We start from the raw sequence: 17,614 nt of genomic DNA on the forward strand, positions 1-17,614 counted from the left end.
TACTGATCATGAATACCAAATTTTGTTAAAATCGGAGTAGTACTTTAAGAGGAGTTGTCCGGACAAGCCTCAACCAATGAGAAGCCGGCAGCCATTTTGAAAATTGGTTTTTGGAAAAAAAAAAATGTGGGATGCACAACTACATGTTATACTGATCATGTATACCAAGTTTCCTTAAAATTGGAGTAGTACTTTAGAATGAGTTGTCCGGACAACTATTGCGTGACAGACAGACAGACGGACGGACAGACAGACGGACGGAGGGTAAACCTATAGTCCCCCCGTTTTTCAAACGGCAGGGGACTAATAAGCTTTAACATACCAGAAATGATTGTACAAGGGTCATTAAAGTCAGATGACCTTTAAGGCCCATGGGCCTCTTGTTTAATTCAGTTTGTATTGTTTTCTTATCACAACACAATCCAACCATGACATTTGAATGTTTAGTCTGTGCTGTCGACATCACTCATACAAATTGTGATATTGGGAACACTCATTTGAACGGCAGTATGCTTCAGTGATGTAGCAATATACATCGGCAAAAGTTCAGGACTATCAAAAGGAGACTCAACACGAAAACCCAAAACATGCATACACACGCAAGCATATCACACATAGAGGAGGCTGTCCTTCAATGACCTTAGCTGTTGATAGGACTTTAAACAAATACAACCAAACCAAAACCTTTGAATTTCGAAAAGAAACATTGTCATCTTCAATGTAAATTAAGAGTCTGATATAGTAGAATACTAAATGAGTTAACTGCATCATGCAACTGTTTAGTCCTTCTAGGACTCGTGTTTTAACAATAGTATTGACAATTTAAATGTCTCATTCACCGACTTGATTATAAAGAAACGGCAATACTGCCATGAAAAAGGACAGGACGGTCATGAAAACAGTTCTCGAAGAAACGGCAGAACCATCATGAAAACAGTTCTCAAGGAGAGACGTCATGACTGTCATGAAAACAGTTCTCAACGAGACAGCAGGACTGTCATGAAAACAGATCTTAAAGAGAGACGTCATGACCGTCATGAAAACAGTTCTCAACGAGACAGCAGGACTGTCATGAAAACAGATCTTAAAGAGAGACGTCATGACCGTCATGAAAACAGTTCTCAAAGAGACAGCAGGACTGTCTTGAAAACAGTTCTCAACGAAACTAGACTGCCATGAAAAAGTTCTCAAAGAGAGACAACAGGACTGTCATGTGTACTGCACATCTCTACATGTAGCTGTTTTGGAGGTCTGTGGAAAGCACAGCGATTTCTAATATAGGAGCTTTTCCTGAAGCCACTAATAAGTATACTTGTACTGTCGGAGCCATATAATGACAGAATGTATCATATGATTCACGTAAATAATGGGTAGATAAACACTTCTTCTAGGGTCAAAACCCCATCACAATCATAACACCACCACACCTACACAAATGTAGGATGACAATATATCACTGTTATCAGAGCTATGGACACATTACTAAACAAACCTAATTAAAAGTCATAAAACACAACAAGACAAAAACATTAATTTGCAATGTTTAATCGTCAGTAATAGTCATTTGTATGACCATGTCCCCATAGGGTAATTATCATTGGTAGATGGTGACTAGACCTCTGTACACTACATTACACAGATACTCACACAATGTATTCCTGTATATATACTTAGTACCTCATTTATATTTTTCTTATTTAAATTAAGCAAATTAACAATCATCAGGTTAATGAATTTGTATAACTTTTTATCAATAAGTACAGTAAGGGAAAGTAGCACAGGAATCCAGACAAATACTGACAAATCTGTGATATTAATCAATCCTAAGTAACTTCCATGACACTGGAGTGTGGCACAGGATCATAGTCCTACAGTTATAATGTATATCCTTAGTAACTTCCATGACACAGGGGTGTGGCACAGGATCAGAGTCCTACAGTTATAATGTATATCCTTAGTAACTTCCATGACACAGGATCATAGTCCTACAGTTATAATGTATATCCTTAGTAACTTCCATGACACTGGAGTGTGGCACAGGATCAGAGTCCTACAGTTATAATGTATATCCTTAGTAACTTCCATGACAAAGCTAGGGGCGTGGCATAGGATCATAATCCTAAAGTTAGTATATACATGTATGCATCATGGGTTGTAATTTCCCAGAACAGTGAGCCAATCACATTTTGTTGAAATAAAATTTGACAATACGTAAGGATGTGGGGTTGCATGTATTCCCATTCTCGAACCCCATTGGCTGTCAAACTATGCTATATACGGTGCTGGAAGAGTGAAACTAAGGGAGGTAACTGTAGATCAGACTGTCTTATTTCAAGTATACAATTTCATGTCTATGTTTCTTATTTTTTATATAAAAAAAAAAAAAAGGCAAGAGAAACAAACAATTCGCAGGCAGTACTTCTGGATTTCTATCTTTATCTTGAAAAACTTTCCACTGAGGGTAAATCAATTTAGATACATGAAGCTCTTTTAGAACTGAATTTTGATCTGATTTGTGTCTAAGTTTACACTAAAACATGGGTGGTCATACTCCAAGCATTGGCATACTGATGGTCAAAATTGTATCTAGACTAGAATATCACTTATAACATTGAAATTTAAGCTCAAGCTTTAGACAGGTAACTATAAGTAATTACATAATAGTAACCACATGCAGTTATAGGTAGCCACATGTAATTACAGCACAGGTAACCACAGGTTATTACATAATAGGTAACCACATGTAATAACTGCACAGGTAATCACAGGTAATTACATAAGAGGTAACCACATGTAATTACAGCACAGGTAACCACATGTAATTACATAATAGGTAACCACATGTAATTACAGCACAGGTAACCACAGGTAATTACATAATAGGTAACCACATGTAATTACAGAACAGGTAATCACAGGTTATTACATAATAGGTAACCACATGTAATTACAGCACAGGTAATCACAGGTAATTGCATAATAGGTAACCACATGTAGTGACAGCACAGGTAATCACAGGTAATTACATAATAGGTAACCACATGTAATTACAGCACAGGTAATCACAGGTAATTACATAATAGGTAACCACATGTAATTACAGAACAGGTAATCACAGGTTATTACATAATAGGTAACCACATGTAATTACAGCACAGGTAATCACAGGTAATTACATAATAGGTAACCACATGTAGTGACAGCACAGGTAATCACAAGTAATTACGTAATCGATAACCACATGTAATTACATAATAGGTAACTACATGTAGTGACAGCACAGGTAATCACAAGTAATTACGTAATCGGTAACCACATGTAGTGACAGCACAGGTAATCATGGGTTATTACAGGTAAACAATGATAATCAGAAGAGAGGTTTTAATATCTTCAGAGGTAAGGAATGTATAACAAATATGACAGATATGCAGCAGATAGTGTCAAAAAGACTTCTCTGCTATCTAATATACATACATTACAAACATCAACCCTGATACACAAACTGATTGTGTAGATTAGGTTACTATGATTTAGAAACATTTGAAATTTAACCTGAAAAATTAAAACATGAGGTCAAGATTTTCTAGGTTTTAGTGTTGTAATTATTTTTCCTATATTTTTCAGGACAAGGATATTGGCAACAATTCTTCATTACCAAAATGATTACTTTTGTACCCAGTAGTCTGTCCTTGTACAAAAAATACCAATATCATGATTTTTGAATATGACCTTTTTAAAGAAACATATCTATATTTGACATTATATTTCATTACGAACGATAAGTTAGATTTTTATCCATATTTTTATCAGTACAACAAGCACCATTTAAAATAGTGCAACTTCACGATTTTGAGGCATGTTAAAATCAACTGACATAGTATTGGTAGTAAAGTGGAGATAATTTGGTAAATGATTCAATGCTGATTCATCGGAAGACATTAATTGTATACATTACAGTTACAACTTAATACGAATACATGAATATGGCAAGTAGTTAATATTGTACATCAATATATTGTGGTGAGTCCATGGATATAACTTCTGGAACTAACACTGGTGGAGAATTCTTTATAGTGAATTAATTACATGCATGAGATGAAATAATCATTTTACCTCCAGCGTTTTAAATAGTTTTAAGCATATTGTTTTGTTTCAGTTACTGCCTATTTTCAATAAGCTCTTCAGATGATTTAACTGCAAAAGTGTTATTTTTTTAATGTTTCTTTGATATGCATTTAGTACGATCAGTTATAATTTAAAAAAAAAAACAAAAAAAAACATGGAGGCAAAAGGTCAAGGATTCTAAAGAAAATCACAGAACTATTTGCTTATCATAATAATATTTCCTTATATATACTGAGTAACTTCACAGATAATGTGAAATAAATTCAAACAATAATTTGAAAGAGACAAAAATAAAAGGAAACAAGCATTAGAGGTAGAGTACCAGAGCTGACCATGGGCAAAGGGGAGATAATTCAAATAGCAAGACAAGACAATAGCCCAAGGGAGATAATTAAATATTAAGACAGGACAATAGCCCAAGGGAGATAATTAAATATTAAGACAAGACAAAAGGTCAAGGGAGATAATTCAATCAGTAATCATAGAAGTGACAGATGCAAACTATTTGTAGAGTTTTATATGACAATTATCATCATCACAGGTATATATATATATATAAACACAAGTTTGTCTCCTTTGTCCACATATTGCCATCCTGTACGAGTCACTAATGACCTAATAGAAACATCACATTACCAGAGTTCTGTTCCACGATATCACAAAATCCTCTGTGTGTATTGCAGCACAATATCAGCCAAAACTCTCTATATCAGTTTAGGTAAGTCAGGCAATGTTTTGAAATGTACACCAGCTAGTTTGGCCAACACAATGTAATGTCCTGACTTGCGACTGTGTAAACAACTTATTGCTTACTGCGCTGTGTCCCACAGCACATCTGTCATTATAGCAATGTTACACACAATACAATTCTCAACCTCATAATACAACACAAGTCTGCACAGGGAATATATGTATTCAGCAAGGTGTTGACCACCGTAATATCATGAACCTTTCAGAATTGCCATATGATATATATTGCACTATTTTGACTATAGAAGAATGAACATCACATATAAAGTAATCCGGTAATAAACATGAGATTTACTGAGTATGTAAACACAGTAAGTAGTTTCTTTGTAGTCTCCACACCATCTAACTATTCATTTGGTGAAAATGTGTCTCACTGGTAATATTGATTTCTGTAGATATATATACTGACCATATTCACTAAAACTTTATAAACAATGTATTGCACATCTGCACACCCTTCCCTGTTCCTTGGTGACTGGTTGACTTTTTACAATCACCTTTTTTCAAGTTGAAATTTGGCGTCATACTCATATACTCTATGCTGCCTCTCAATATAATCCAAGTGTCATGTGTGATTTCCTCCTTTACAAGGTATTTTTCAGTTCCCTTGGATATTCCATTTTCCATCTACAGTAGTAGTCCTGTCAGCTTGTCTGCTCTAGGGGCACTATCTGTAGAATACAGTACTAGATCTGGTGCATCAGTTGTCCTTCTAAATCACAGCACTAGACATACAATACTGATCATTTCTCCCCAATAACAGCACTAGAGATCTAATATGGTTGATAAGTTTTCCTTTTTAGACTTCAGCACTAGAGGTACAGTCTAGATTAGTTGTCATTCTAGATGAAAGCACATCCATTTGAGAAGTATGAGTCTTGGAGACTTGCGACAATTTAGAGGAACATCAACAGGGTACTTCCAGTCAGACAAGTGCTCACTATGTCCTCAAAACTTCTCAGTGACTTAATGCTCACTATATCATCACATTTCTCAGTGAATTAATGCTCACTATAACATCTGCCAGCAAAATGATCACAGCAGCCCCAGTATAACCTCACTTCCTGACATGAACACCTTGGAATCCGTGACTTGTCAGCTGACCTTCATCATAGGCCCTGCGCCCTTCCTCACCTGTTCAGGTAAACAAATGCCAAAAAATAATTAATTTAAATTCAAATCAGACTTTTAGACAAGAAATGTTTGGATATATAGACAATAATTAAAATGTATGGAGAAAAATCTCCAAAAACAACATCCAATAAGTTTCTGTGAATATTGAAGTTAATGTAACGAGTATCTGTTTCAGGAGAATATGGTGTTAAACTGAAGGGTAGGGGAGATAACTTACCCAAGGACACAAGTGCTTCCTTGGCCTTCAGTCGTACTGACTGAGAGGTGTCTGTATGACAGATGTAGGCTAATTGGTCTATTCCTTCTGTGGCCTGAAAACACAAACTCAAAGCTTGAATATCATGTAAAGTTTGACACAAAGATTTAGATCTGAATACCAAAAAAATGTTGGTAAATACATCATGACTGAGTGACAATAAATCAAAACAATTGTTGATTTGTTACACGTAGAGAATCAAATAAATCCGAAAAAATGACTCTTAGCAAATTTCAACAAAGAGGTCAAGTCAGTATAGGTCAATATAAGGGTAAAATTTGAGTCAGAAAATACCATTAATGAAGGTATTTTTGTTTGAACACAATAAGATGGGTACTCTCATACATATGTTACTAATGCTACAGCAATTTTATACAACACCTCACAGTAAGATCAAGTACACAGGTTGTGTAAGGCTACATACCTCTAACAAGGATAAAGCTATACAGGATCCTGCCCGGATCTCTGACGTTTTATCCTCCAGTCCCTCCACGAATACCACAATGGCCTAGAAAGGTATACAAAATACAGGTAAATACCTATCAAACAATGACAGTGTATTATTAAAATCATTATTATAAATTCAATGAATTTAACTTCAGACAATGATAACAAAAATATAAGTTGATAATGTCTCACTACACAGTTGATTCAAATACATGTATTGATAAGAAAAAGATTTATTGCCATTTATTTAAGTTAAATTTCTTCAGGTATTAAATTGAACATAGTTTCACCAAAAACTAATGTATTGTACTTATTGTACACCACTGCAAGACTTCTCTTCATCTGCCATTACCAAACCCTATCACAAATTTGTTTAAACCCTTAACACATTGAATCCTGTCCCAAGTTTGAAGACTTTCAAAAAATATTTGGGATGTTATTTAACAACAAATAACAATGTTTTTCATAAATCGAGGGAAGATAATTGGTAAATATAACAGCAGAAAACAACTTTTTCAGTTAATGAAGGGGCTATAACTCAATTGAACTTGGCAAAGCCCTAAGGCATTTAACCTTGTTAACAGTTTGAAGAAAATGTGTTAACAACTATTCCAGTTATTTAACAGAAACCACAGAAAACAAGGTTTTAGCTAATGAAGGGGCCATAACTCTGTCATATAAAGTCCGGCAAAATGGATATTGAACTTAGCAGAGTCCTTTAAACTTTAAACCTTGTTACCAAGTTTGAAGAAAATCTGTTGTTACCAAGTATGAAGAAAATCTAATTCCATTTCTTGCAGCTATTGCATGGAAACAAACTGTGACTGACAGATGGACAAACCCAAATTAATATCCCGTTTTGGTGAAGTCGGGAATAAAAAGATTTTATTTTAAAAACAAAATCTAAAACTAATCTAATTTTGATTCATGCAAATAAAGCCACTTACCTTTGTTCTTTCGTCACTTTTCATGTTGATCAAGTTCAGATAGGATGCTGAAATACAACAAATATCTTTAAAACATTCAGTCAAACATACAAAAGATCATGCATTGATATGTTGCCCAGTTCTAATGTCTGAACTTAGACTTACATGTTCAGTCAATTTTATGGCAAATTAGATTGATAGATGAAAAAAACTTTATTTCATTAACAATGAAATAATTAAGAGATTATGAACTATTAAATAAAAAACCCCATCAAATTCGGAAGTATCACTGACCTAGACACTTCTGCACCTCCTGGCTTTTGGACACCAGTAATGCCCCCATGACCTTGAGGCAGGGCGAGGAGGGAAGTTCATCCCGCAGCGATAATATTGTCTTGATCACAGCATCAGGGTTTGTGGAACAGAGTTGTTCTATCATGTGTACTGTGGAAAAAACATATCTATCTAGTAACTATGGTAACTCTCATGACTCTAATCTTGTGTAATGAGGACAAAAATACCTATATGGTAGCTATGGTAACCATCATCAATAACACATGACCTGGAAGTGATCGGGAATCATTGATTTGTAACTGATTTAAAGTATTACTGTAGTCTTGATTTAAATATTTTAGGAAAATTTACTTTTAGTTCTTATAGTATTCAGCTTCACTGAGGGTTACAACTTACAATCAGAGGCAACTCCGTCTACGTTGGCAAAGCCTCCCTCGTCCTTGAAGTAGCGCATGAACTGGTGAAGGGTCACAACACACGTGGACTTGATCTTTTCTGGGTCGTAACTAGGTACGTCTAGTATCCTCATTACCAGGTGTCTTAACACTGAAAGTTAATCATTCACATCAATCACATGTGTCATGTAGTCTTGGGGAACAATTATCACGGACAAATTCTAGAAAAAGTCTGACTAAACCAAACATTTGATATGAAATGTGGTTTAACCGTGGTACATTAACATCAATAATAACTATATATGTGTTTCCTTTATACAGATTTCTGGAGGATTTAAAAGGTTCCAGCATAGAAACAAAAAAATTCTTTTTACCTTTCTTTGGTTCCTTGTTGTACTTGGACTGAAGTTGTGGACCATATTTCTGTTCCAGACTGGTCACCAACTTTTCTGGGAGTATGTACAGCACATTGTGGTCAGTACATCTCGCCCAGAACTCGCGTAGACTTTTGTCATCGCTCAAATCTGTCATCACTGTCAAAATAAAGATATCAGATATATTTACTAGGTAGGCTGATGGAGCGTAGAGAAGCTTCCCTTAATTGGCACCTGAATTTAACATGCTGTAAAAATCTGACATGATTTTTTTTCCTTGTACATTTATGTTTTCTTTAACACAGACTTTATTAATACTTTCATGTGATCAAAATGATCCAGCCTCTATTTATGTCAATAACATTCTGATGCAGAAATTAAACAAAAGCAGCAGAAAAAAAAACCCCAAAAAAACAAAAATCAAGTTTCAGTAGGAATCCATCTATATTGTTATCTGAATCTGAAATGATCACAAAGGTGTCAAATCAACTACATGGGAAATATACTTATCAATATGATAATTTGACAACCATATCTAATAGGGAACTATTACGTACCTAACAGGGGACTATTACGTACCTAACAGGGAACTATTACGTACCTAACAGGGAACTATTACGTACCTAACAGGGAACTATTACGTACCTAACAGGGGACTATTACGTACCTACCAGGGAACTATTACGTACCTAACAGGGAACTATTACGTACCTAACAGGGAACTATTACGTACCTAACAGGGGAACTATTACGTACCTAACGGGGGAACTATTACGTACCTAACGGGGAACTATTACGTACCTAACAGGGAACTATTACGTACCTAACAGGGAACTATTACGTACCTACCAGGGAACTATTACGTACCTAACAGGGGACTATTACGTACCTTACAGGGAACTATTACGTACCTAACAGGGAACTATTACGTACCTAACAGGGGACTATTACGTACCTAACAGGGAACTATTACGTACCTAACAGGGAACTATTACGTACCTAACAGGGGACTATTACGTACCTACCAGGGAACTATTACGTACCTAACAGGGGACTATTACGTACCTTACAGGGAACTATTACGTACCTAACAGGGAACTATTACGTACCTAACAGGGAACTATTACGTACCTAACAGGGAACTATTACGTACCTAACAGGGAACTATTACGTACCTAACAGGGAACTATTACGTACCTAACAGGGAACTATTACGTACCTAACAGGGAACTATACGTACCTAACTAACAGGGAAACTATTACGTACCTAACAGGGAACTATTACGTACCTAACAGGGGACTATTACGTACCTACCAGGGAACTATTACGTACCTAACAGGGGACTATTACGTACCTACCAGGGAACTATTACGTACCTAACAGGGGACTATTACGTACCTAACAGGGGACTATTACGTACCTAACAGGAAACTATTACGTACCTAACAGGGAACTATTACATATCTACCAGGGAACTATTACGTACCTAAAAGGGAACTATTACATATCTACCAGGGAACTATTACGTACCTAACAGGGAACTATTACGTACCTAACAGGGGACTATTACGTACCTGTGAGGAGGTCTATTACTGCCCCAGTACTCGCCACCTTGATTAAGTGTTCTATGATCTCTGCCTGCTTCTGTAGCTTGTCTAATGCATAGATTTCTCGACACTTCAGTGGACCAAAGTTACCCAGACTCTGCAACACAAAAATATCAGTTCTAATAAATAATCCATTAATTTCTTCTATATGAGCCGTCTGACTCCCAGCCTGTGGTACATAAAAATCAATATTCCAAAATATGCTCAATTTATCTATCTATTATATCTATTTGTGTTCAAACACTTACTGTATTTGACCTAACATGTAAAATGTGTGCTTGAAAAACCAGAGACAAATCTCTGTGCGAAAACAATCTAGAGTCTTTGGTTGAAAGACTGAAGATTCTATTGTAAGATCAGTGAGATAAGGAACTTTTCATATGTTTCAATTAGCGCACTCATACTTTTTTTTCTGGAAAATGGTAGAGGTGTCCTTATAGAGACAGATGTGCTTGTTAGGTTTATTACAGTAACTGCATTTCATGTTTCCTTTGTGTAATGTTGAGTTGCAATAATACTACAGCTTAAACTCAAATTAAATTGCAACTTAAATGAATTCACAAATAAACAAACTTTAAATTTAATCTTTACAACGCTTCGAGATACAAAATGTTCTCAGAATTAAAATTATTAGAATTTCGAAGTTTAAACAATACGGAATCCAAAGAGACGCCATACCTCTAGTAGACGTTCACAGTACACCAGGTGGTATATTAGGGCGTGGTCCACTTGGTCATTCCCTGTGGTAGGGGGTAGGGGACTTGATCCTTCACTGGATCCCAGCTGTGTGTCCTCACTCAAGCGCTTGGCTAACGACTCAATGCCAGAGTCAGCTGTTTTAGCAGTTGATTCAGGACTGGATATGATGTTATCAAATGCCGCTTGGTCTCTGAGGAATAAATCAAAAGTTTTTGAATACAAGAGTGGAAAAATACCTGATATTAGATGAAATCAATTTTTCATTTCAGAATCTCAACAAACATAAGATTTCTAAACTGAACTGTATTGTAATGTTTGGTACTTACACCTGAGGTTCTGCTTCCTCTACCATTGTCTCCTCAGTGTTGAGGAAGTCGAACGCCTCCAGGGCACTCTCTATAGATATACTGATACTGGAGGAACGTGAACTACACCGAGACTCCTTCTACAGATATAAAACCACAGCAATTAATGAATAATTAATATAACTACAACAAGGATATTCACACAAGGATTTTTTTTTATAATACAGTTTAAAAACTGTATAACAACAACAATTTCATAATAACAAAGCTAACTTCTTTAACAACTTGTACCTGTTACAGAATTAGTTAGAACATTACTGATCTGTGAGGAAATATACAAGTGTTCCATTAAAGTTATTCGCAGAACAATTAAGCAGTTTCCACTGATTCTGGTACTTACCCTGAGTACATGTTCCAGAGTAACCACTACATCCTCCAGTCGTTCCAGTTCACGGTACTGACCATGGAAATCTTCTAGGGCAGTCTGTAGTGAATTGAGAGCGTCCTCCACCGTTTGCGGTTCCTCTCGCACCTGGGTGCTACTGTGACTGGATGCCACAGGGAAGTGGAGATGATTGAACACAGAAGATGGAAGGGTGGAGTGTGAAAGGACAGGGGATGAAGGATGGACCGGGGACTGGTGGGTGGGGAGCCCCTCCCTGGTCAGGGGCGGGGACCGGGCCCTCGTCTCCAGGGGAGGAGATGGAGGAGAGGTGAGGGGTTTCTTGGACTGTACAGGGGAAGATGTGGGAAGGTTGATGGCACTGGAGAACCCCGAGTCTCTGTGTAGTAGTCGCCCCTCACTGGAGGGGTAGGGAGAGGATTGGGCACTCGCACTGCTGGCCGCTGATGTACGGAATAGAAAGTTATCATCCTTGGTGAGGGACAGAGGTGTTGAGAACCGGCGCTCCTGTTTATCGGATAGGCTCATGTAACTTCCATTCTGAAACATCAATTTTGATTTTTTCATTCTTAATTGACAATCAATTATGTCTTAATAAAACAAATGATAAGAAAATTAAATTTAAACATAGATTGATCCAATAAAAGCTGGTGATATGGACTACATCATCTGGTACTTACTAACTCGCCATTGAGAGCTAATACAGATACGGGACGTCTCCTTGGTGTGTTGGCAGGTCGCATAGGCACCTCAAAGTAGGACATGCTCTCCTCAACGCCATCTAGTGGGCTGTAGAGATTAAAAGATGTGGATTTAAATTCACAAACAATGTTTTATTATTTTAAGACATTTTTTTTTTAACGTTATAAAGTGATGATTAATGAACATGTTTTAAACAAAATACATGTATAGAATCTTGGTGAGAACATGCATTCTGAAGCCAAAAAAAAAACATAAATAAAAAAAATTTCAATATTTTTTTCTGTTTTCATACAAAAAAGTACCAAAATCAAGAAGAATTTTGTGTATAAGTGAAATGACTTTCCGGGAAAATGTTATTGTGAACAACACTAATGTTTTCTTTCTGATCTAAACTCAACAAGCAAGAAAATCAATCAGTTTGTATACAATTCCAGAGATAACATAGATATGTGCTGTAGTACCCTACACAGGGGCTTGGCACGATTTTCCAAATGATAGTCTATATATATATGTATATAGTATCAAGGGTAGTAACTACAAAGAGGGGGAAGACGAACGTATTTAAAAAAATATAATTTGTCGTATTCTGCGGGTCAAAAATCTTAGTGACACATACATTACCTTTAAGAGAAATGTTTTATCTTTCCAATGAGTGTTCGATGAACAAAATTGGCCATGTATTATCCAAGTTATGACCTGACGAATTCGGAAATAGATGCCGAAATGGCTAGGTCGGAATCTCCCTGTCCGGTTGAATAGTCGCCTCGCCTCTAATGGGTACCTCAATAACCATTCAGAAATCGAAAAATCGACGCTTGCAGCGGTATACAGTAACCATAACTATGTCAATATAGGATGTTGGTTGGTTATGTTATCCGTCATGTGCCGTAGCCAATTCCATATTACATCACCGAGCTTACCGTCTTCAAAAACACCGCCATCTTTCCCTAACCTTTCGTGATTTTGTTACAGTGGTCGTACAGCCAAGAAGCGTTCCGAATGAAGGGAAAGATGGTGGTTTTTTTTTGAAGACGGTAAGCTCGGTGATGTAATATGGAATTGGCTACGGCACATGACGGATAACATAACCAACCGACATCCTATATGGACATAGTTATGGTTACTGTATACCGCTGCAAGCGTCGATTTTTCGATTTCTGAATGGTTATTGAGGTACCCATTAGAGGCGAGGCGACTATTCAACCGGACAGGGAGATTCCGACCTAGCCATTTCGGCATCTATTTCCGAATTCGTCAGGTCATAACTTGGATTATACTTGGCCAATTTTGTTCATCGAACACTCATTGGAAAGATAAAACATTTCTCTTTAAGGTAATGTATGTGTCACTAAGATTTTTGACCCGCAGAATACGACAAATTATTTTTTTTTAAATACGTTCGTCTTCCCCCTCTTTGTAGTTACTACCCTTGATACTATATACATATATATATGGACTATCATTTGGAAAATCGTGCCAAGCCCCTGTGGTACCCTATAGGTCTGACTTACTTCCAGGTGATGACAATGCTGAGTTTGAGAGAGCCATTGGTGTTGATGCTCACAGTCATCAGTTGAGGATTGGAAGAGAAAAGGTCGCGTGTGTCACAGCTCTTCTGACCCAACAGGACAGACTTGAAGCTGCGTGCCTCCACACCCTGTTATAAATAATATATATATTTCACAAAAGTCACAAATCTGATAATCTAAGACTGAGCACAGGATTAAAATAGTGAAATTTTAACCAGTGTTTTCTAAATTCAAGACCTTAGTTAAGGGTTAACTCCCTTTCTTCCTGCTGTCTAGAGATTTTACATTCAACATGAGATGCCATGTTCATAAACTTACTGTTGATCAATTATCATTGACAAATTATATTCCTCATGCAATGATATGGATTTTTAGGTATAGTAAAATCATATTCATGTCTATACTGACTTGGACAAGAATGACTATAGGTCATTGTAAACCATATCTCACCTTTATGTGAATGATGTCCCCCACTAATGCTTTAAATGTATATTCCGCGTTGTCCCATCTCTGAGCACCAGTTTTTTCTACACGTCCTTTTGATTTCCATTTCTGGGTGCCATGTTTTAAAGAAATTTCAAATACATCACCCGGACAAAGTCGTGCAAATCCAGCCATCCCTACAAATTAGAAAAATCAAGTAAAAGTGATCAGAGTGGAATATTAACAGAAATTAATTAAATATTATCTATAAGGATTTTCTTTTTCCTTATAAAAAAAACAACACCTTTAACATATCATTCAACAGAGGAAATTCATACGTTTTGTCAATTCGACTAAAAATATTTCCTTTTTCTTCAATGTTTTGGAGAAACTGAAATCATGGACCATATCCTAAATAAACCTTTGCGGACAAGTTTGGATTCTGACCCTGGTAATTCTCTTGTTTCTCCAACTCAAGATCAAACAGAACTTTTACTATCAGTACACATCAGTATCAGCATCAGTAACTGATTGATAATTAACACTTCTGGGCCAATTGTAGGATGGAAGTCTTAACAACATTATATGCTGTCCATTTAGTACATGTACATACAATGATGATATTGAAAATGTCTCCATCACCTGGTTACTTACCTTTTAATTTACAGTTAAATGTGCCCAGCATTGATTCTAACTGTGCCTCTATGGCACACATTGTCTGAAAGACAACAAGATTTTTTGTAAATACACTGTACATCATTTTCTGAATTATACCTCAACTAAATATCAGTCATTTCTGCTTGACTTGCCATTTAAAACTAACACAGAGTTTATTAAACTCAATATGACATGGACCAAGTATAAGATTCTATTTATCAGGTTACTCAAAACTCTCTATTTCACCTTTCCTTCTGATGTTATCATAATGTTACTGTCTGTTAAATGATATTGATGATGCTATATTACAGGTAGAACACTTACATGTGATGTAACATGTACAGATATACAAACAATTATCTATAAACAAATACAGTGTACCTGCGAGTATCTATAAACACATACCTGTGAGTATTTATAAATACATACCTGTGAGTATCTATAAACACATACCTGTGAGTATCTATAAACACATACCTGTGAGTATCTATAAACACATACCTGTGAGTATCTATAAACACGTACCTGTGAGTATTTATAAACACATACCTGTGAGTATCTATAAACACATACCTGTGAGTATTTATAAACACATACCTGTGAGTATCTATAAACACATACCTGTGAGTATCTATAAACACGTACCTGTGAGTATCTATAAACACATACCTGTGAGTATTTATAAACACATACCTGTGAGTATCTATAAACACGTACCTGTGAGTATCTATGAACACGTACCTGTGAGTATTTATAAACACATACCTGTGAGCACTCCTTCATGCCATATCGTACACTGGCCAGTACCTCGCGTCGTTTGGCCGGGGACAGTATGTACGCTCGCTGCATCGTCTTTGTCCCTGAAACAGCATTACATCAGATGAAAATATACCTTGCTTGGATAGAATTCAAATTTGTTGACCATTAAAGTCAAATTTAAGTCTGGAAATGTATCAGGGCTCTGTTTTATCAAAACTCAATCCCTTAAGATGTTTCAATTTTGTAAACTTCTTAAATCCCTCTCAACAATGATGGACTGACAGGAATGTTCCTTAATTTCTATGAGGGTGAGAGTGATTTCTCAGAATCATACCACATCAATGCATATAGAAAAAAAAAATTGTTTAGAAGTAGACTTAACCAAATAATAGTAGTAACCAAAAATTAATTATATATTGTGTATCTTTTCTTTAATTATAAGAAGGGAGTAATTGAAGGTACATACAATGAGCATTATTTCAGACAAATATCAAAAATTATCCAAGACATTTTGAGTTATTTTGGTTTGGGCCCAATATTAATATTAACCCTTCAGAGTAAAGTTACATTTATTTAACCTGACTGATGCCTTCATGACAATTTATTTATGGCGTTTAAGATTGGTTGGTCAATATTTTGACTGTTATAAGGCACTTCATAGTGACCGTGCTCCCTTGGCGGTCGCTACTTTACAGGTTTGACTGTATTAGATTGGGGGGTTTTTGTGGAGTGTACTTTAAGAATAAGTAATTAATTCAATCATTCATTCATTCATATTGTATCCTATCAACCCCAACCCCAACCAAAATAAAGAGAAGACTTGTAGATTTCTTATTTTACCTCTAACAGTTTATATTAACTAACATTATAATAATGCTTTTTTTCATCACAAAGGAAATTCATTCCATATCGAAAGTTCTATCATGATTATCAGTGGGAAGTGACATGTCCTTATATCTTGGGTAACACAACCTAGCCTGTCGTATAGGAGGTTAATGTGATATTCAGATTTACATTACCATATCTCCTACACCAGTTGACAATAGGAAATCTCCATAGCAGATTTTATTAGTACATTGTATTACCAATTTCACGTAACGGTTTATGACCCAATATCCTGAATGAGAAATCTATAACATTATGAAAGGCTTCCTGCAGTAAAACACTTTTATTGAATCCTTATACCTCTCATTTATCAGTCCATGCATGACACAATGTCAGAGAATATTTCTCGGTAATGACACAAGACAGTGATGTGGGAAAATGATTCAGATTGAAATTGGAAATGTATAAATTATAGATATCCAGATATAGTGAAATCTGTCTGAACCGAATATCAGTAGGGAAATATATTGCATTTTGTCAATATATACAATTTTTTCAGATTACACAGAAATTTGTGCATTAAAACCTGTCTAAACCAACCATCAGTGGAGATCAAGTATATATTTACAAGATTTTTTTTAGTTTACAAAGAAATTTGAAAACTAAAAAAAATGTTGTAAATATATACTTGATCTCCACTGATGGTTGGTTTAGACAGGTTTTAATGCACAAATTTCTGTGTAATCTGAAAAAAATAAAAAAATAAATTTGTACATTTGGATAGTTAAGTCTGGTTTGTTCCAGATAAATTAGGGTTTAACATGACCATGCAGACAGATGGATTGTAACTTAGGGAAATAAAACAAACTAATGTAAATTAACTCCTGTTCCTGTATCATTTACTATAATTTACATGTTATTTTAATTAAACAATAATTTTCATATATCATTTTACCAAAATTAACATAGTTTTTTATGTTTATCATGCAGCAGGAGAGTTATT

General features: G+C 35.7%; 1 protein-coding gene across 8 annotated transcripts in view; it reads right to left on the minus strand.

Annotated features, from left to right (window-relative positions):
• Positions 1-1,529: 1,529 nt before the first annotated feature.
• The window catches only part of LOC117336750 (rho family-interacting cell polarization regulator 2-like), a 119,381-nt gene continuing 103,296 nt past the window's right edge, over positions 1,530-17,614 (minus strand). For all 8 annotated transcript variants that reach the window (XM_033897371.1, XM_033897370.1, XM_033897374.1 and 5 more), the window contains 16 exons: positions 15,793-15,887; positions 15,025-15,088; positions 14,398-14,567; positions 13,930-14,075; positions 12,397-12,505; positions 11,714-12,256; positions 11,335-11,453; positions 10,988-11,198; positions 10,277-10,406; positions 8,702-8,860; positions 8,329-8,478; positions 7,933-8,082; positions 7,660-7,706; positions 6,690-6,773; positions 6,227-6,320; positions 1,530-6,009 (listed from right to left, as the gene is read on the minus strand). In XM_033897371.1, coding sequence (XP_033753262.1) covers positions 5,933-6,009; positions 6,227-6,320; positions 6,690-6,773; positions 7,660-7,706; positions 7,933-8,082; positions 8,329-8,478; positions 8,702-8,860; positions 10,277-10,406; positions 10,988-11,198; positions 11,335-11,453; positions 11,714-12,256; positions 12,397-12,505; positions 13,930-14,075; positions 14,398-14,567; positions 15,025-15,088; positions 15,793-15,887 — 2,348 coding nt within the window. In that variant the 3' untranslated portion in view covers positions 1,530-5,932. The remainder of the gene's footprint in view (positions 6,010-6,226; positions 6,321-6,689; positions 6,774-7,659; positions 7,707-7,932; positions 8,083-8,328; positions 8,479-8,701; positions 8,861-10,276; positions 10,407-10,987; positions 11,199-11,334; positions 11,454-11,713; positions 12,257-12,396; positions 12,506-13,929; positions 14,076-14,397; positions 14,568-15,024; positions 15,089-15,792; positions 15,888-17,614) is intronic.

The sequence above is a fragment of the Pecten maximus genome, chromosome 10 (genome assembly GCF_902652985.1).
Source record: "Pecten maximus chromosome 10, xPecMax1.1, whole genome shotgun sequence".
Taxonomy (NCBI): Eukaryota; Metazoa; Mollusca; class Bivalvia; order Pectinida; family Pectinidae; genus Pecten; species Pecten maximus.